We start from the raw sequence: 18,786 nt of genomic DNA, 5'->3' as shown, positions 1-18,786 counted from the left end.
CACCAACCTGGAGTTGTGGGGATGGGGATGGAGGCCCTGCACGTCCTCATGCTCCTGGCATGGCCCCGTTTCCCCTTCCCCATTTCCCTGCCCCGTTTTCCCATCTTCTCTGCACCGTTCTTGGCATCTCCAGTTCTTCCCACCACCACCCAGCTCCCAGGAGGGTTCGGGGCTCACCCACAAGCACTGGGACTCCTGGGGACCTAGGGGCAAAGCCCAGGCCAGGGCAGTACCCCCGGGACCCCCATAACGTGGGTCCCATCCTCCTGCCCAACGAGGCTGCACCGGATCCGACGGCGGCGGCGGCGAGATCCCAGCTGAGCCGCGGGGCAGGGCCCTTCCTGCGGCAGGAACCTCCTGAGGAGCCGTTTCCTCCAGCACCGTCCTTCCCTCCCACCCTGTGGGGAGGACCCGGCCGGGACCCCTCTGCTCATGGGGCCAGGCACCCAGCACCAGCCCCAAGCCCAGCCCCATCCATCGACACGGCAGGAAACCGGGGCGAGTTGGGACCAGCCCAGCACAGGCACGAGCAGGACCCACGGGCACGAGCGGGACCTGCTGCCGCACACCCCAGCACCGCTGGAGGTGGGGTTTGGGGGCTTGGTGGCCTTGGGGCTGTGGGACCTGGGGCTCAGTGGCTTTGGGGGCTGGAGAATGGGGGTGAGGGCACGGCAGCGACCCCTAGGGCGGTTTGGGGCAGGTTTGGGTGGTTTGTGGAATGGCTGCGAGGGGCTGAGGCTGAGCAGGGAGGCCCCAGCGTGGTTCCCACATGCCCCAAAGGGGTTGGGAGCTGCCCTCACCCCTTCCTTGCCCCACATCCTACAGGCGGAGGTGCCGGAGCAGCCATGGAGGCGGCGGTGCCCGCGGAGGAGGTGCTGGTGCTGGTGGAATACGGCTTTGAGTACCGAGCCAAGGACGGGACCTTGGTCTCCATCAAGCCAAACGAGCGCTACGTCCTGCTGAAGAGAACCAACCACCACTGGTGGCACGTCAAGAGGAGTGGGGATGCGCGGCCCTTCTACATCCCTGCCCAGTACGTGAAGGAGCTGCCCCCCATCGCCACCCCAGCCCCGCCTGACCCATCCCCGCAGGGATACAGCAGGATGGATCCGACCACGCTCATCCCGCAGCAAGCACCAGCCTTCGAGTATCGGTTCATCGGTGCCACCGAAACGGAAGAGCCGGAGAGGGGCTGCTCCGTGCCCAGGAGGGACTCGGTGCCCAGGAGGGATTCGCCGCCGGTTCTCAGCTCTTTTCGGGCCCCCCCAAGTCTCAGACCCTACCCCCTGGATCCCGTTCGCTCCTCGCACTCCCTGGATGACCTGGCCTGGGTGACCCCAGCTCCACGCAGTGCCCCCACCATGGGCTCGCACAGGGACCCCCCCGGACACACTCGTCCACTCAGCAAGAGCCGCTCCGAGACCTTCTGTGCCCCCGGCAGAGACCTGGATGTGGCCGGGAGGAGGCCGGGCCCTGGCCACGCGGCTCAGGTACGGTCCTGTCCCCTTGTGCTGTCCCCTAAAGCGGCGCTGGGAGGGGTTGGGGGGGGGGGTGTGCTGGGTCCTTGCCTGCCCCAGTGTCCCCAGCACAGACCTGTGAGCCCAGCACTGGGTGGGCACCCAGGGGCTGCCCAGCACCACTGCCACCACCGGGACCCCCATGCTCCCCACTGAGCTGACCCCAGGAGCCAACCCCCCAGAGCTGCCAGCTTTTACCATGGGAGTGGATTGACCCCCACATCAGGCACCCATCCCAAGCACCTCCTGTGCCTCACCCCCACGGGCGCCCTGGGCTCTCCATGCCCCTGGTCCCGGGGGGCTCTTTCAGGTGTGTGCCCCCCCATCCTGGCAGCATTCGCAGTGAGAGGAGGCAGAAAGGGGTTAACCAGGAGGCGCTGCGGCTCCTCCCCAGGGCCCGTGTCTCGCCCATGGGTGCAGCACCCATGGCCGGGGGTGGGTGCTGGCTGCACCCCAGATAAGGGGCCCATGTCATCCCAAAACCAACACTCCCCATGCCAGTAAGTAGCGAGGGGTCCTTCTCAGCATCCCCCTGCACCCTTTTGGGGGGGGCACCCAAAGGTGGGGGGATCCCCCCCACCGCAGACATGGGGTCAGATGGTGACAGTGAGGGGGGCCCCATGGCCTTGTGTCCCTCCCGTTCCCCTCTCCTGGGGGCACCCGCAGCCCCCCAAGCCCCCGCATCCCCCACTCTGGGGGTTGCACTGCCCACAGGGGTGTTTCACTGGGGGAAGGAGCTGTTGGTGAGCAGGGGTCATGTTTGACCCCCATTTCTCACCCTGCAGCCCCAGTTGTGCTGGCTTAACCCCCGGGGCACAACCAAAGCCACTGAACCGCCATCCAGGAGGTCCCCACTGTGGTCCCCAACCCCAGTGCCACCACCAAATCCCACCCAGCACCAAAACCAACTGCTGCTGGGGCAGTGGTGCTGCCTTGGCCTGGGCACCTTGTCCATGTGCCACCATGTCCATGTGCCACCATATCCATGTGCCACCGTGTCCATGTGCCACCGTGTCCATGTGCCACCATGTCCATGTGCCACCACGGCTGCTGGGACACCCTGATCCCGGTGCTGGGGGACGCAGCACCCCTGTTCCAGTGCCACAGCATGATGCCAGAGGGGCCAAACATGGCGGGATTTTGCACCGGCTGCATCCCCAGCACAGCATCATCCCAGTACGATCCCGGCTCGGTTGGGTTTGGCTTCGCTGGGGGTGACGCCAGGGTGACAGCACCCCCAAAGCCGGCCGGTTCTGCCCCAAGGTCCCACTCGGAGGTGCCTCTTCCGCCCCTGAACCCGAGCAGGAAGCACAGTGGGTGCCGGGCCCGGCACAGGCGCCATCGGTGCAAGCAGAGCCCCCGATGCCCCCCCGGTGCCCCCTGCAATGGGTGATCAGGGGCCAGGGCCGCGGCAGCAGGCACAGAGCAGGGTGCGGATGGGGCAGGTAGGCAACACCCATGGGTGTGCTGGGGTGGGGGTGTTGGGTGATACCACCCCACCCCCCCCCCCTCCCCGGGATGCACACATGGGAGAGGGAAGCGCTGGGGGGGGGTCAGCGCTGGGTCCCCCACTGTCACCCCCATGTGCCCAAGAGGACAGGGGCCTCTTGTGCTGGGTTTCCAGCTCCACTCGCTGTGGCAGGGGGTCGGGGGGGTGATGGGGTGTCCCTGGGGATACTCGATCCATTGTCCCACTGTGCTCCAGGGTGTCCCGGGGAGGGACATTCCATCGCTGTGTGTGTCCCCCCCCATCAGGAAGGGCCACCGTTGGCGAACTTTGTCCCCAGCCATTGCAGGGAGGCTCCAGGGCTGTAAAGCTGCAGAGAGCAAAGGGTGCCAGGAGGGGACCCCCCCGGGCCATGGGGACGTGTCCTACCCCTTGAGCAGCCCCATAGTGGGGCACCCCAGGGTGCTCAGGGCCCTGTTTTGGGGTGCTGTGATGGGGCTGTTGGTCTGAGCACCCAGCTCTGCTCCGGGCAGGTCGAGCTGATGGGGCCGTGGGTGCTGGTGGGGTGGTGCTGGAGATGGGCAGGGTGCTGGAGCTGAGGGCGCTGATGGCAGTGAAGGGGGCAGAGGCTGGGGTGCTGCTGTACTGGAAGGAGTCCCTGCGCGTGGCAGGGGCTGGAGCTGGAGGAGCTGTAAGGTCCCTTCCGACCCAAACCAGTCTCACACCTGTAGGAAGGACGGAAGCCAAGGCAGCCACAGCAGGGCAGGATCCAGCTCCCTGACCCCCTCGCGCTGTCCCCAGCATCCCTGCCCCATGGCTCACACCCACGTCCCCCCCAGGCACAGCCGGAGCCAGAGGAGCCGCCTGTTCCCATCTACCTCAACCTCCAGGAGCTGCGGGAAGCAGCCACCACCGGCTCAGCCCCAGAGGAGCCCAACAGCTCCAGTTCGCATTGGGAAACCCACAGGGACACGGAGACTGGACGCTTGTTTTACTATAACCCCGTGACGGGCGAGGCCACGTGGGTTTGTCCCTTTGGGCAGGCAGGAGAAGGAGTGAGTCCTGCAGCCTCTCCCACCCGCTCGCCAGCGCACAGCCCGCGGTGTTCCGAGTGGGAGCAGCTCGTGGATGAAGGCAGCGGACAGGCTTTTTTCTATAATTGGGTGACAGGTGAGACGTCGTGGGACCCCCCCGACACCGGAGGAGCACAGGACAAGCACCACGGGGGGACGCGGTACGGAGCTATGGAGCAGAGGGTGAGCACCTGGCAGCACAGGGTGAGGGGATGGGGATGGAGGTGGAGATATAGAGATGGAGACGGGGATGGAGATGATGATGTTGGGGCAGCCCCAACCTGGGCTGGTCATGGCTTGGGGATGCAGATGCTCTTGGCAGGACACAAGATCTTCACCTGGCTCTTCTCTCCAGCCACCCACTCCAGAAACAGATTATCCCAACCTGTCTCCAGACGAGCTGGAGCGTTATCCCAAGTACTGCTCGCCAGTGGGCTCCTATGATCAGGAGGCAGCTCTCTGCGTGTCCCCAAGGAGCCCTGAGGAGCTGGGCTCAGCCCCAAGCTGGTTTGGGCACAGCCACCCCGAGGGGAGCATATTCTGCCCCGAGCACCTCGCCTCCGACACGGTACGGGATGGGGACAGGGATGGATGGGAATGGGGATGGGATGGGGATGGGTATACGGGCAGGGATGGGAATAGGAATGGGGATGAGGATGGCAATGGGGACAGGGCTGGGGACAGGGGTGTCTGCAGGGTTGAGCACCCTCAGTGGTGCAGGGGGTGCAGGGCCCAGCACCCATCTCACATGAGCATCACCCTCCCCTTCCAGGGGCCATGGGGCCGCCCAGCCCGGGCCAGCAGCAGCTCCAGCCTGGACAGTGGGGTCCTCACCATGGCACCAGCACCGGGGCCCAGGGAGGAGAAGGTGGGTGAGCACCAGGGCAGGGAGCCCAGCCCTTCCCCACCCTGCACCCCGCAGGGCAGGGTCAAACCTAACCCCCCCCCCCGCACCCCCTTTGCCTTCCAGTTGAAGAGCCTCGAAAAAGCTGGGGTGCTCAACAGGACCAGGACGGTGGACAAGGGGAAGCGGATCCGGTAAGAGCATCCTGGCTCCCACGGTGCCAGCGGAGATGAGGGAGCCCTGGGGAGCAGAGGGGCCATGGGCTCTGCTGTCCCCTTATGTGACCCCCTCCCGCTCCCCAGGAAGAACTGGAGCTCCTCCTGGACTGTGCTGGAGGGTGGGATCCTCACCTTCTTCAAGGACTCCAAGCACTCTGCTGCTGGTGCCTTGGTAAGAGCCCAGTGGCCTTGGTGGTGCCAGCACCCATTGGAGGGAGCCAGCACCCACGGGATGGGGCCAGCACCTCACACACACGCATCCCCCCATGCGGGAGCTGGAGCCGGTGCTGGGGCACCCCAAGGAGCCCTACAGGGAGCAGGAGGAAGTGGGCCCCGGCCTCCCCCTCCCAGAGCCAGCAGCTGGTGCCACCGGATGCAAAAGCCACCGTGGGTCTTGCGACACCCCCGGTGGTGGCAGCAGGGGAGGGACCCACTGCCGGGGTGTGGGTGCTGGGTCCTGTCTGGGGCGGAAACAGGGGCTGGAGAGAGCCTGGATGGAGGTGGCTGAAGCACCGCGAGCCCAGGGCATGGGGAGAGCCAAGGCTCCCCCATGAGCACCCCATGGGACTGTCCCCTCCCTGGGGACACCCACCCGTATTCCTGTCACTGTAACGCTGCCACTGCTGCCACCCTAAAGCTGGAGACCCCTGGGGTCCCCAGGCAGTGCTGGGGATGTGCCATGAGGTGACAGCGGCTCTAGGACCTGGCTGCCCCCAGGCTGCTGGCCATGACCCCCATCAGCAGCGATGTGCCCTGGTCCTGCAGAGACCCCAGTGCTGTGGGAGGCCATGGTTGCCACACCAGCCTCTCTGGATGGGGGGAAGCCCCCAGGACCCCGGGGTCCCCGTCCCCTGTGGGCAGGTGCCGCTGGTACCACCCCCATCCCTTTGCTCCAGCAGCGGCACCCCAGCACCCTGACCACCCCCGAGCACACCCTGGAGCTGCGCGGGGCCACCCTTGCCTGGGCCAGCAGGGACAAGTCCAGCAAGAAGCACGTCCTGGAGGTGAGGTGGAGACCCTGGGACCATCGGTCACACGTCAGGGGCTGCACATGGGGCAGGGGGGATGCCAGCACCTGCCCGGCTCATCCCAGCAGTGGTGCGGGTGTGCTGGGGTCGGTGGCCTTGGGACACTGGGACACGTCCCCAGGCAGGCCCTGTGCTGTCAGCCGCTGTCCCCTCCCTGGGGGCATGGAGGTGTTGCAGAATCCCAGCCTGGTGTGGGTCAGCGGGGACCTGAATGCTCATCCAGCTCCAGCCCCCTGGCAGCAACCCCAGAACCAGCCTAGCTCAGCCTGAAGAGTACCACGGCACGTTCTTGCTCCCAGAGGGGTTTTTCCACTCGGGCCTTGCACAGGAAGGTTTCCCCCTCACCAGCAAACAGCATTAATTGTGCTCATCGGTGCAATGAGCTGGGCGCTGTGCTCAGCCACAACCCGCCCTGACCTCTGCCCACTGCTCCCGCAGCTGAGGACACGGGAGGGCTCAGAGTTCCTCATCCAGCACGACTCGGATGGGATCATAGCTGCATGGCACAAGGCAATCGCTGACAGCATCGGGAGGCTGGTGAGCAGGGCCCCCCACCCCGACACCACGGGGATGGGCACGGGGGGGCTCATGCTGCCCCTTCTGCAGGGCACCAACCTCTCTGGAGACGAGGATGCCGAGAGCGGGGCTGAGTTCGGCTCCCGGGAGAAGCCAGGAGGTGGTGAGGAGAAGAGGGCAGGTGAGCTCGGGCACAGCGGCACAGGGACCATCGCCATCCCATCCCTGTCCCCATCTGTGCCTCCATCCTCATCCCTATCCCACCGCATCCAATCCGTGTCCCCATCCCTGCACGACAGCGCCGGCAAACGCCCACTGGGCAGAGTGGGTGTCCCCTTCTCCCTGGGGTGGTGGGACATGCCAGCAGCACCCCGATCCTTTGGGATGATGCTGATGTGCACCCTGTCCCCATCAGTGATGGGCAATGCCAGCGGCGAGAGCGACTCCAGCAGAGTCCGGAACAAGCTCCGCAAGTTCCTGCAGAGGCGGCCGACGCTGCAGTCCCTGCGTGAGAGGGGCTACATCAAAGGTGGGTGCTGGGGTGGGGCTATGTCAAGGGTGGGTATTTGGGATGGGGCTGAACCCCCTTAGGGTGATCCCCAGGCTGGAAGGGGAGCGGAGATGACCAAGGCTGAAGTTGGGGACCAAGCCTGACCCAACATCTTGGTGATGGGCTTGGGCATGTCCCATCACCTCCAGCCACCGCGGTGTCATAGCTCTATGGGAACAGGACCCTCTGCAGTGTCCCCAGCCCTGTCCGTCCCCCCCCCCCGGCCCCCAGCTCCCCCCACGGACACTGTTGGTGTCACTTCTCGTGCTCAAGTCCCTGTTGGCTTCTCCAGACCAGGTCTTCGGCTGCTCCCTGCAGGCACTGTGTGAGCGGGAGCGGGGCACGGTGCCACGCTTCGTCCTGCAGTGCATCCAGACCGTGGAGAGGAGAGGTACCACAGCGGGGACAGGACAGCCTGGGGGCACCAGCGTGGGGATAGCCCTGAGTGAAGCCTTCATTTGATGGCGGGGTTTTCCCTGGGGCCCCGGGGGTGTGGGACATTGTGGGTACCCAGAGCAGCCTCGATGGCGGCTGGTGACACATCCCATGGGTTGTGGTGTACCAGGAGCTTTCCTCCATCTCCACCGTTGTCTTCTGCCAGGTCTGGACATCGATGGGCTGTACCGGGTCAGCGGCAACCTGGCCACCATCCAGAAACTGCGCTACAAAGTGGAGCATGGTGAGGGCACCCGCAGTGCCACCAGGGGACTAAGGGGATAGAACCCGTGGAGAGGGATGGGATGGGGACCCCTGCGGGGCCCTGGGACCCACCTGAGGTGCTGTCCTGTCCTGCAGATGAGCAGCTGGACCTGGATGACGGGCGCTGGGAGGACGTCCATGTGGTCACCGGCGCGCTGAAGCTCTTCCTCCGCGAGCTGCCCGAGCCGCTCGTCCCCTTCAGCCACTTTGAGCAGTTCATCGCTGCCATCAGTGAGGCGCAGGACAGGGCTGGGATGGGGATGGGAATAGGGTTTGGGGTGGGGATGGGGACAGGGACGGGGACAGGGATGGGGCAATGACAAGGACAGTGACAGAGATGAGGACAGGAATGGGGACAAGGTTGGATGCTCTGGCTGCTGGAGCCAGTACCCACCTGTGTCCCCTCCCCTGGCAGAGATGCAGGACCCAGTGCGGCCGGGCTGGTGCATCCGTGAGCTGGTGTCCTCCCTCCCACCCGCCCACCACGACACCATGAAGGTCCTGTTCCACCACCTCTGCAGGTGACACCTCCTCACTCCCCCAGACCCAACCCAGTGCAGGGAGAGGGACAGGACCCAGGTTTGGGAACAGGCCAGGTGACACCATCCTTTGTCTCCGCAGGGTTATCGAGTACAAGGAGGAGAACCGCATGTCAGTGCAGAGCATCGCCATCGTCTTCGGCCCCACACTGCTGCGCCCAGCCAGTGAGGAGGGCAACATGGCCATGCACATGGTCTTCCAGAACCAGGTGGTGGAGCACATCCTCAACCAGTACAGCTACATCTTCCCCGACGGCTAGAATGCCCTGGGGATGCGCATGGGGGCAAGCCCCACAGTGGGGACATGAAGGAGTAGCATCTCAGGGGAAGGACTTGACCTTGTGTCACCTTGGATGTGGCAATCGTGGGCTCCGTGAAGGGCTGTGTGGGAGACGGGCTTGCTCAGGATGCAGCTTGAGGGATGGCTGCTGGAGCTGGGGGCACCCCGAGCACCCCATCCTCCTCTGCTACCTGCTCCCGCTGGGGCTGGACCCACAGAGGCTGAGCCCTGGGAGATGTGTGGAGTTTGGGGGGTCCCCTTTGGTCAATGGGGAAACGGAGTCATGTGGCACCAGTGACAGAGACCCAGCATCCCCGGCTGGGCAGTGCCTGTGAAGATGGTGCCATGGCTGGAGCCAGCGTCCGGCACAATCCCAATGCCATATTCCCAAATAAAGAGCCAGTTCAGAGGACAAGGCGTTGCTGGAGGGGCATGGGGACATCCCTGGGGATGATGGGGGCACCGTGGGGGCTCAGGGATGAGACCATGGTGGTGTCCTCACCACCCATGAAGACAAGGTGACCACGACATCCCCAGAGGAGGGAGACCGCAGGCCATGGTGGTGCTTTGGGGCACCTTTCCTGGCTGGCACTGCCAAACCCTGTGCCATGGCCAGTGTCCCCACAGAGAGCAGGGATGGGTGACAAGAGCAATGTGACCACCAGGACATGAGCTTCCATCACCCAGGGTCAGCTCTCAGGTGAAGACACTTTGGGTCATGATGGGAACAATTTGGGATACAAGCAGGATGGGCTGGGATGCAAGAGGGACAGTGAGGGACACAACTGAAATGCATTGAGACCCTGGGGAAACTAAAGGGCACGGCAGAGAAGGAGGAGGAAGATTTCGGACACTTTGGGATGCAGCGGAGTTTGGAGATGCTCTGGGGCACGAGGGGATGCTCCGGGGGGGGGCAGTGCCGGTTCTTCGGGGCACGACGGGGACACTTCGGGGCACGAAGCGGAGGCTCCAACCCCCGTGGGCCCCTCCGGGGCGGGGCGGGGCGGGGCGGGGGGGCCGGGCCGGGGTCCCGTCGGGGCGGTGCCGCTCCGGGGGCAGGGCCGGGACAGGGCCCCGCTCCGCGCCCCCCGACCGGCTCCATCTTGAGCGCGGCTGCCGCGGAGCTGCTCCAGGTACAGCGGGGCCGGAGAGAGACGGGGAGGTCCGGGGAGACGGGGGGGCGCGAACCCCCAGCGACCTCCGGGGCCGTACGGGACCCCCGGGGCCGATGTCCCCCCCTTAGATCCGTGCGGGACTCTCGGACACCACCCCCCCTGCAGCGGCCCCCCCCCCCCCGGGCCATGCGGGACCCCCATCAGCCCCGTGCCCCCCCCCCCTCCCGCAGCAGGGGTGCTCAGGACCAGGCACTGCCTCGAGCCACCAGCAGCTACCCCCCCACCCCCCACCCCTCTGGACACCCCCAATAGCAAACATCGCTCCCCGAGCCTCATAGGACACCCCCAGACCTTCACAGGCCTCCCCCCCCGGGGCTGTATCCCCCCTGCTCCGGACCAGGCACCAAGGGGCACAGCACAGAACCTGCTTTAGTGGCCAAAATCCCTCTTAAGGCATTAATCGCAGTGGGGGGGGGGGGGGGGGGGGTGGGTGTACAAGGCCACAGTGTGTGTGTGTGTGTGTGTGTGTGTGTGTGTGTGTGTGCCCCCCCCACGGCTGGGGACAGCGCCGGGCTAGGGGCAAGTGCACCCGGGCTGGGAATTTCATCCAAATCACCAAACCTGGCTGAACTTTGGATGGGATGGAGGGAGAGGAAGAGGTGGGAGCGGGGCTGGAGGGTCTGGGGGGGGGCACGTGGGACACACCCCCCGTGGGGGGGCCCAGGCATTAGTCACAGTGTAAAGGTCGGTGTTTGCTGTGCCCGGTGCGGAAGTGGCACCGTCGCTGTGTCCCTGTGTCCGCGGTGGCTCCCGGCTGGCAGCAGGTAGGGAGGGCGATGGGGGGGTCCTGTGTCCCCCACCACAGGGTGGACACCCAGCGGGGACCCACTGCTTGTCCCGTGCGGTGATGGGGGTCCCAGCGGCTCTGTCCCAGGCTGGTGTCCCCTGGGTCTGGGATGGCCAATGTCCTGCGGCAGGGACGGGGCTGCAGACCGACTGCTGCGTTGGGAGGGACCCACAGGGACAGGGCCTTGGGGTTCCCATAGGGACCAGGCTCTGGGAGTCCCTGTAGTGCCATACGGATGGGGGGCCAAGCTCTGAGGGTCCTGATAAAGACCAGTCTGGGGGGGTCCCCACAGGTCCAGGTTCTGAGTACTCCTAAGGATCAGGCTTGGGGGGTTCTGCACAGGGACAAAACTCGATGTTCCTGTGGTCCCATAGGGATGGGGTTTGGGGGTACCCGTAGCCCCACATGGCCCAGACCTGGCCCCATGTCACCATGGTCATGGTGCCAGGATGGGGGCAGCCCCCCAGGTACTGTGTCCAAATCCTACTCACGCTGCACCCAGCATCATCCCTTTCCCTCCAGTTCCCATCTGGAAGGACCCCCTGGGGCAGGGATCCATCTATGGGTGACACCAGGTCCTGGTCAGCGTTTTGGGGTGCAGGGGAAGGGGAGAGCACCTGTGGTGTCCCCAAGCCCTCCCCAGTCCCCCCATCACAACAGACCCCACTGTGCTGGGATGGCACTGGACGCCTGAGCCTCCCCCTGCCTGGGACCTGCCATGGAGACAGTTGTCATTGTGGCCATCGGGGTGCTGGCCACCATCTTCCTGGCATCCTTCGTGGCGCTGGTGGTGGTGTGCCGGCAGCGGTACTGCCACCCCAAGGACCTCCGGCACCACTACGACACCAAGTGAGTGACCACAGTGGTGGCATTGTCCCCGTCCCCAGCGGGTGAGGGGGTCTACAAGCCCATGGGCTGGGGACGGTGCTGGGACATGTCAGCATCACCAGGCACGCATCCAGCATCAGCAGGGCGTTGGAAGGGAGCATGAGGTGTCCCTGTCCCCAGGGATGTCCCATGTCCCCAACAGACCCATTGTGGACCTCATGGGGACTTCTGAGACACCATCAGAGCCCTCAGAGCTGGAGCTGGACGATGTGGTCATCACCAACCCGCACATCGAGGCCATCCTGGAGAATGAGGACTGGGTCGATGACGCCTCGTAAGTGTGTGTATGTGTATCCCACTGCTGGGGACCCCCATGCAGTGTCACCCCCCGTCATGGGGTGCAGGTAGCAGAGAGTTGGGGGTCACCAAGCTGGTCTCTGGGTGGGAATGTCCCCAAGGACCTGGGGCACATGGGGTGGGTAACTCATGGAGTGAGCCTGGATTCACACCCTCCTTCTCTGCAGGGGTCTGGTGTCCCACTGCATCGCCATCCTGAAGGTGAGTCCCTGTGGTGGCACCGCTGGCACCAAGTGCCCACCCTGGCCCCATTCCTGCTGTCTCCCCCCCCCCCAGATCTGCCACACGCTGACAGAGAAGCTGGTGGCCATGACCATGGGCTCGGGCACCCGCGTGAAGTCCCCCGCCAGCCTTGGGGACATCATTGTGGTGGCCAAACGCATCAGCCCCAGGTGATGAGGACGGTGCTGGGGCTCGGGGTCACCGTGGTGTCCCCTGGGGTTAACGGCATCCCATGGGCAGGGTGGACGACGTGGTGAGATCCATGTACCCGCCGCTGGACCCCAAACTGCTGGATGCGAGGTGATGACAGCAGCGGGAGGGATGGGGGCAGCCCCAGGGGAGAGGAGGGGGCACCCACGGGTGCCACAGGGGTGATCAGGGTGTGGAGCATCTCTTATGGGAAGCGATAGCAGGAGCTGGGCCTAGTTAGCTCAGAGGAGAGCAGAGAGGGGATCCCATCAGTGCGGGTGCCAGGAGGATGGTGCCAGACTATGTCCAGTGGTGCCCAGTGACAGGAAGAGCAGCAGCGGCCATAAACTAACACACAACAAGTGTCACCTCCACATGAGGGAGAGCTGCTTCGTACTGAGGGTGGCAGAGCGCCGGCACAGGCTGCATGGGGGGGTGCAGAGCCTTCCTCTCTGGAGACACTGAAACCCACCATGGGCATGTTCCTGTGTGCCCTGCTCTGGGTGGCCCTGCCCTGACAGGGGTTGGACTGGGACCTGGAGCTGCTGGAGCGAGGGCAGAAGAGGGCACGGAGCTGCTGCGAGGGCTGGAGCAGCTCTGCTCTGGAGCCAGGCTGAGAGAGCTGGGCTGGGGCAGCCTGGAGAAGAGAAGGCTCCTGAAGGGGAGACCTGAGAGCAGCTCCAGTGCCTGAAGGGGCTGCAGGAAAGCTGGAGAGGGGCCTGGGACAAGGGATGGAGGGGCAGGGCAAGGGGAATGGCTTTAACCTGCCAGAGGGGAGACTGAGCTGAGCTCTCAGGCAGAAGCTCTTCCCTGTGAGGGTGCTGAGGCGGTGGCACAGGGTGCCCAGAGAAGCTGTGGCTGCCCCATCCCTGGCAGTGCTCAAGGCCGGGTCGGGCCGCGGGGCTCGGAGCGGCGCTCCGGGTGGGGCAGGCCCGGGGCTGACCCCGTGTCCCCGCAGGGCCGCGGCGCTGCTGCTCTCGGTCACTCACCTGGTGCTCGTGACCCGCAGCGCCTGCCGCCAGCCCGCCGCACGCCACTGGGTCGAGCGCTCGCTGGCGGCGGCGGAGGAGCACATGGCGGTGCTGCGGCTCGCGGCCATGGCCGCCGAACCCGAGCGCCCGCCCGGCGCCGAGCCCCTGCGCCAGGAGCAGTCGGTCATGTGACCCGGCGCCGGGCGGGGCAGCGAGCGGGGGGGGGGTGTCCCCGCGGGGGCTCCGTGGCTGCGGAACATGGGGGGACCCGGAGGGGGTGGGGGGGGCCCGGGGTGAGGGGGATTGGAGGAGCTTGGGAGGGGAATTTGGGGAGGGTTTGGGGGTCCGAAGGTGGCTTAAGGGAGGTTGGGGGAGATGAAGGGGGGTGGTAGGGGATTGGGGGGGTCTTTGGGGTTTGGCTGGGGATTAGCAGAGGTTTGGGGGGTCTGAGGAGGCCTGTGGGGGTTGAGGGAGGTCCCGGGGGGGTGGGAATGGGGTGTTGCTGATTTGGGTCTGTCTGAACAAAGCCACAGAGGCTGGTTTGATTCTGCACCGGGGTTGAGAGCCCGTGGGCAGAGCTGAGCCTCATTAAACACAGCCGAGATGCCACGAAATATGTGTGCCTCCAGAGCTGCTTATTCTGCAGTGTGAATCCCAGGCCCTCCTTTACCAAAAGCTACTTGTGCCTCCCATTAGGTTCACACGTCTCCCCAGCAAGGGCAGCGGCTGCTCTGGGAGATGGAGACATTGATGAGTAAAAACTCTCCTGCCAATTCCACACTTGTGAGGGTGAAGGAAAGGCCACGCTTCCCTTTCCCGGTCACTGATCACAGGCATTGTCTCTACTTGTTCAATTCCCTTTTAACGTATTTAAATCCAAGGGAGCAGTTCCTGTAGCCACTTAACAGTGCAGTTTGTTCTCTCCCAAACCTGAGGGTCCCCAGGGGCTCGGCCTCTGGGGACTCTCCCCCTCAGTGAAGAGTCCTGGTCTGCAGTAGGTCAGCGACTCCAGGATCCTCCTTCCTCTCGGGGCTCTTCCTTCCTGGAATTCTTCCGCACTCGCCCCAGTTTCTGTGAACATTCCCTCTCCCAACGCCCCTCTGCTCACGGAGCAGCCAGCGCTGTTTCCGCAGGGAAAAGGGGGGGTTGGAAGTGGGTTGGGGGTGGTGGGGCAGGTTGGGGGGTTTAGGCGGGTGGCAGATGGGGACCGGGAGTTGGGGGGGGGGGTTGGAGGAGGGTTGGGGGGGCAGGGGGGGGGCAGGGGCGCTGTGGGTGGTCCGGGCTCAGCACCGGCCCCGGGGCCGCTCGGGGGAGGGGGGGTCCGTGCCCCCGGGGCTGAAACCCGCGCAACTCTTCGCACCCAGCCGCGGTGTGGCAGTGGTCATGTGACCCCCCCATCACGTGACGGGGCGGGGGAGTAAGGGGTAAGGGTGAGGAGGCGGGTTTTCCCGCCCCTTTTCGCCTAATGAACCAATAGGAGAGGGGCTGGTGGGGAGATGAGCCAATGGGGAGCAGGGGTGGGGCTTTGTGGCTGGTTGGCACCGGGACCGGGACAGGAACGCGGACAGGGACCGGGACCGGGTACGGGGGCACTGGGAGGTTCTGGGGTCTCTGCGAGTCACGGGGGCTGTGGGGGCACTGGGAGCCGTGGGGGGTCTGGAGTTACTGGGGGGCACTGGGAGCAGCGAGCCCCCTCCGCAGAGACACCCCCCCCCAGTAACACCCCCCCGTGACCCCTCTGCGGCGTGTCCGGTACCGGGGGGGCTCTGGGTCTGCCTCAGTTTCTCCCCGGTTTGGAGCCGGGGGGGCAGCAGCCTCCCCCTCCTTTTGGCCCGCACACGTGTGACAGGGCCCCGCCCCCACAGCTGCGGGGGGGGATACCACGGGAAAGAGAAGTGAAAGTGATCCTGGAAGTGAGTTACTGTGGGGGGGGGGGGGCAGCCCTTAGCACCCATCGGTACCGGGCAGGGGGGGCTGCCCGCCTCTGCCATCCCCCCCCCCGACAGTCTGGCTTCCTGTGCCACGGGGAGATGTTATCGGGGTGCTGCGGATGGTGGCTGGGGTGCCAGACACCGCAGCAGCCACACTGGGGGGGGTGGGTGCCCCCCCCCGTGCACCCTGGGGTGGGGGAGCCCTGGGTGAGGAAGGGGGAGCTGGGTTTTTTCCAGCATATGGCTGAAAGGGGAAGTGGGACCGGGGGGGGGCGGGGCCGGAGCACAGACCTGCTACCCCCCACTTTGTGAGTTGGAAGCTGAGGCATGGCTGTGCCGGCGGGGTTCTGCCACCCGCAGATGCCACCAGCGCCATGAGGACCCTCCTGCTGCTATTGCTGGTCCTGTCTGGAGCCTGCGCCTGGTGCCGCGATGGGCAGCTGTGTCCCTCCACCCCGGTGAGTGCCCAGGCTGAGGGGGGTCCGGCGGTGCCCCACCACTGGGTAACCCCCCCATGCATCCCCCTGTCCCCAGGTCCTGCGTGCCAGCAGTGCAGTGCCGTGCCGGGATGGCCCGTCCTGCCCCAGCACAGGCAGCTGCCCACTGCCAGAGGTGAGTCTCTGCACCATGCCTGTTTCCCCCTTCTCTCTGCCATTCTCAGGGGGCTTTTCCTCCTCATCTGCCCCCTTCTCTCTCCCCAGAGCGTCCTCTGTGCTGACGGCCACCACTGCTGTCCCCGAGGGTCCAGTTGCAGCGCCGATGGTGAATCCTGCATCACACCCCCAGGTAAGGGGGGGGCACATGTAGGTGGGGGTACACGGATGGGCCTGGGGGTGGACAGGATGGGACCTGGGGGTCCTTCACCCCATCCCCACTCTCCACAGCCCCTCACGCTGTGCCCTGTCCCGACGGACAGTCTGAGTGTCCCGATGATGCTACCTGCTGCGTGACAGCCAGCGGTGCCTGGGGGTGCTGCCCCATGCCCCAGGTATGGGGGGACACACGACATGGGGACATTGTGGGGGAGACATCATGTGGTCATTTCTGTGACAAGTGTCCGGTGCCCGCAGGCCTCGTGCTGCGCCGACAAGGTGCACTGCTGTCCCCATGCCACCGTCTGCGACCTGGCCCACGGGCGCTGCCTCTCACCCACCGGTGACACCCCCATGGGCACCACCTTCCCTGCCTGGAAGCGCCAGCCCCCGGTGTCAGGTAAGGGGTGTCCCCACCCGGGTGGATGGGTGCCCATGGAGGGGGACACGAAGGGGACAGGAGGACACTGTGTGCGTGTTCCCGCAGTCGCACTGCACCAGGTCCTGTGTCCCGACGGCCGCTCTGCCTGTCCTGACGGGGCTACCTGCTGCCAGATGTCCCCGGCGCAGTACGGCTGCTGCCCCCTGCAGAACGTGAGTGACAGCCGTGCGACAGGCACCCTGTGCTGGGTGCCCCACGCTGGGCACCCTGTACCAAGCACCCTGTGCCAGGCACCCCACACCAGGCAGCCCACAGCAGAGACACCCTCCCCCAGTAACACCCCCCACAGTGACCACCCCCTCCTCAGTGACCCCAGACCTCCACACCAGACACCCCATACTGAGAATCCTGTGTTGGGCACCCCATATCAGGTACCATGTCCCAAGCACCCCACACTGAGCACCCCATGGCAGCTGCCCCATACCAGCACCCTGTGCTGGCAGCCCATACTGAGCACCCCATGTTGGGTACTCTGTGCTGAGTGCACCATACCAGGCATGCTGTCCCCATCACCTCATGTCAGACACCCTGTGCTGGGCAGCCTGTGCCCTACCCTGTGCCATGAACCCCATGCTGTCAGCCCATCCTGTCCCACTGTGTCCCGGTGGGGCCCCAGTGCAGCAGCAAGGATGCAGCTCTCCCCTGCAGGCTGTTTGCTGCAGCGATGGGCATCACTGCTGCCCTCAAGGCACTGCCTGCGACCTGGAGCGTTCCACATGCACCTCCTCCGTGGGCCGGGAACCCCTCCAGGCGTTCCTGCCCAAAGGTGAGGCCCCCCCCATGCCCTGCCCCTGCCTGGGGAGGGGACAGCGGCTCTGAGTGTCCCCTTGTCCCCAGCACGTGATGTGAAGTGTGATGAGGAGACGAGCTGCCCGGATGGGAACACGTGCTGTCGGCTCAGCTCGGGGGCTTGGGGATGCTGCCCGCTGGAGGAGGTATGGGGGGGCCTGTCCCCAGAGTGTCCCCTGGGTGGGATGAGGGCTCATGTCCCCTGTTCCCCAGAAGGGACAAAGGGCTCATCCCATGGGGTTGGGGGGTGCTGCTGGACCCCCAGTCAGCCCCTGTCTGCTAACTGGGACCAGTTAGGGGTGGTGGGAGGTGATGGAGGGACACAAGGCCACTGGATCCTTGGAGACCTTCCTGTGCCCAGCGCTGGGAGGGTCAAGAGTGATGAGGGGGCTCCCATATCCCCTCACCACCACCCAAAAGTGTGGATGGAGCCAGGCTGGGATGGGGAGGGAACAGGCAGGAGTAAGCAGTTTGTCCTTGGGGTGGGGCAGGCTGGGCTCTAACCCTCCCTTTGCCCCCCCAGGCCGTCTGCTGCCCCGACCACGTGCACTGCTGCCCCCAGGGCTATACCTGCGACCCAAGTGCGGGCAGCTGCCTGCAGCAGGGGCGGGGGCGCCGGCCCTGGCTGCGGAAGATGCCGGCGCTGTTGCGCGGGGGGGACGTGCAGTGTGACGAGGAGACGAGCTGTCCCCAGGGCAGCACCTGCTGCCGGCTCAGCTCGGGGGCCTGGGGGTGCTGCCCGCTGGAGCAGGTCTGGGGGGACTGTACGAGGGTACAAGGGGGTGGGGTGGAAGGGGGGGGGGTGGGGTTTTTGGGGTGAGACCGTCTGGGAGGGGGGGGAGACAGGGACATAGAACACCCCCACCTCCATCAGTTTGCCCTTCCATGGGGGCTTTGTGGGCACCTTGGGGCAGGGCCCAGCACAATCCCTGGGGCTGGGGTTACATGTTACATGAGGTTGGGGGCTGGCCCAGGCTCACACCCCTTGGTCCCCCATATGCCTGCGACCCCCACGGACCCCCTCCGCCCTTGCCCCCTTCAGGCCGTGTGCTGCAGGGACCACCAGCACTGCTGCCCCTGGGGCTACACCTGCAACGTGGCCACCCAGAGCTGCGAGAAACTCCTGACGCCCACCTTGCTGCTGGGAGCACGCACTTCTCCCCCCTGGGCACCCACGCCACGGCCTGCCTCCCTGCGCGCTGCTGGCACTGACCCCTCTGCCGCCGTGCCCTGCGGTGCTGCCCACTCCTGCCGCGGTGGGCACCGGTGCTGCCGCACCCGGGGGGGCTCCTGGGGGTGCTGCCCCTTCACCCAGGTTCGTGTGGGGTTATTGGGGGGAGGTTTCAAGGTGGCGACACCCCCTCCTCACTCCGTGTCTCTCCACAGGGCTCCTGCTGCTCTGACGGCCGCCACTGCTGCCCTGTGGGTTCCCACTGCACCGGGGGGGGCTGGGGGTGCAGCCCCCAGCGCTGGGACCTGCCTGCACCCCACAGGGTGCTGCTGTGAGGGCACCGCCACCCCCCGGACAAGTGCCACTGCCTCAATAAACGGTTTCTAGGACAAATCCTTCCC

General features: G+C 65.7%; 3 protein-coding genes across 12 annotated transcripts; all 3 read left to right on the top strand.

Moving 5' to 3' along the window:
• Positions 1-190: 190 nt before the first annotated feature.
• Positions 191-9,126, top strand: ARHGAP27 (Rho GTPase activating protein 27). 3 transcript variants are annotated; one of them, XM_062628264.1, is made up of 16 exons: positions 191-585; positions 826-1,490; positions 3,804-4,220; positions 4,393-4,605; positions 4,810-4,905; positions 5,008-5,075; positions 5,184-5,271; positions 5,996-6,103; positions 6,566-6,664; positions 6,734-6,824; positions 7,059-7,172; positions 7,486-7,584; positions 7,795-7,872; positions 7,989-8,123; positions 8,308-8,413; positions 8,514-9,126. In XM_062628264.1, exons 2-16 carry the CDS (start codon positions 846-848, stop codon positions 8,689-8,691), a joined length of 2,535 nt encoding a protein of 844 aa, XP_062484248.1. In that variant the 5' UTR covers positions 191-585; positions 826-845; the 3' UTR covers positions 8,692-9,126. The 3 variants fall into 3 exon arrangements, with proteins under 3 accessions (XP_062484248.1, XP_062484249.1, XP_062484250.1); XM_062628265.1 differs by having other exon boundaries at positions 252-585; positions 5,999-6,103; XM_062628266.1 differs by lacking the exons at positions 191-585; positions 826-1,490 and adding an exon at positions 2,815-2,962.
• Positions 5,418-18,778, top strand: GRN (granulin precursor). 4 transcript variants are annotated; one of them, XM_062628269.1, is made up of 12 exons: positions 5,418-5,425; positions 15,532-15,629; positions 15,706-15,783; positions 15,873-15,957; positions 16,056-16,159; positions 16,242-16,383; positions 16,471-16,577; positions 17,074-17,191; positions 17,263-17,360; positions 17,738-17,965; positions 18,257-18,529; positions 18,601-18,778. In XM_062628269.1, the coding sequence occupies exons 2-12, from the start codon at positions 15,546-15,548 to the stop codon at positions 18,718-18,720; spliced, it is 1,437 nt and encodes a 478-aa protein (XP_062484253.1). In that variant the 5' UTR covers positions 5,418-5,425; positions 15,532-15,545; the 3' UTR covers positions 18,721-18,778. The 4 variants fall into 4 exon arrangements, with proteins under 4 accessions (XP_062484253.1, XP_062484255.1, XP_062484254.1 ...); XM_062628271.1 differs by lacking the exon at positions 5,418-5,425 and adding an exon at positions 14,239-14,392; XM_062628270.1 differs by lacking the exon at positions 5,418-5,425 and adding an exon at positions 14,791-14,821.
• Positions 9,731-13,432, top strand: TMEM98 (transmembrane protein 98). 5 transcript variants are annotated; one of them, XM_062628278.1, is made up of 7 exons: positions 9,731-9,844; positions 11,334-11,522; positions 11,704-11,835; positions 12,026-12,059; positions 12,135-12,250; positions 12,321-12,380; positions 13,228-13,432. In XM_062628278.1, exons 2-7 carry the CDS (start codon positions 11,392-11,394, stop codon positions 13,430-13,432), a joined length of 678 nt encoding a protein of 225 aa, XP_062484262.1. In that variant the 5' UTR covers positions 9,731-9,844; positions 11,334-11,391. The 5 variants fall into 5 exon arrangements, with proteins under 5 accessions (XP_062484262.1, XP_062484260.1, XP_062484259.1 ...); XM_062628276.1 differs by having other exon boundaries at positions 9,759-9,844; positions 11,317-11,522; XM_062628275.1 differs by lacking the exon at positions 9,731-9,844 and adding an exon at positions 10,539-10,620 and having other exon boundaries at positions 11,307-11,522.
• Positions 18,779-18,786: the final 8 nt, after the last annotated feature.

The sequence above is a fragment of the Pezoporus occidentalis genome, unplaced genomic scaffold (genome assembly GCF_034315485.1).
Source record: "Pezoporus occidentalis ecotype Australia unplaced genomic scaffold, CSIRO_AGI_Poc_V1 ctg312, whole genome shotgun sequence".
NCBI classification, from domain to species: Eukaryota; Metazoa; Chordata; class Aves; order Psittaciformes; family Psittacidae; genus Pezoporus; species Pezoporus occidentalis.
This window is presented reverse-complemented; position numbering and strand designations above follow the sequence as displayed.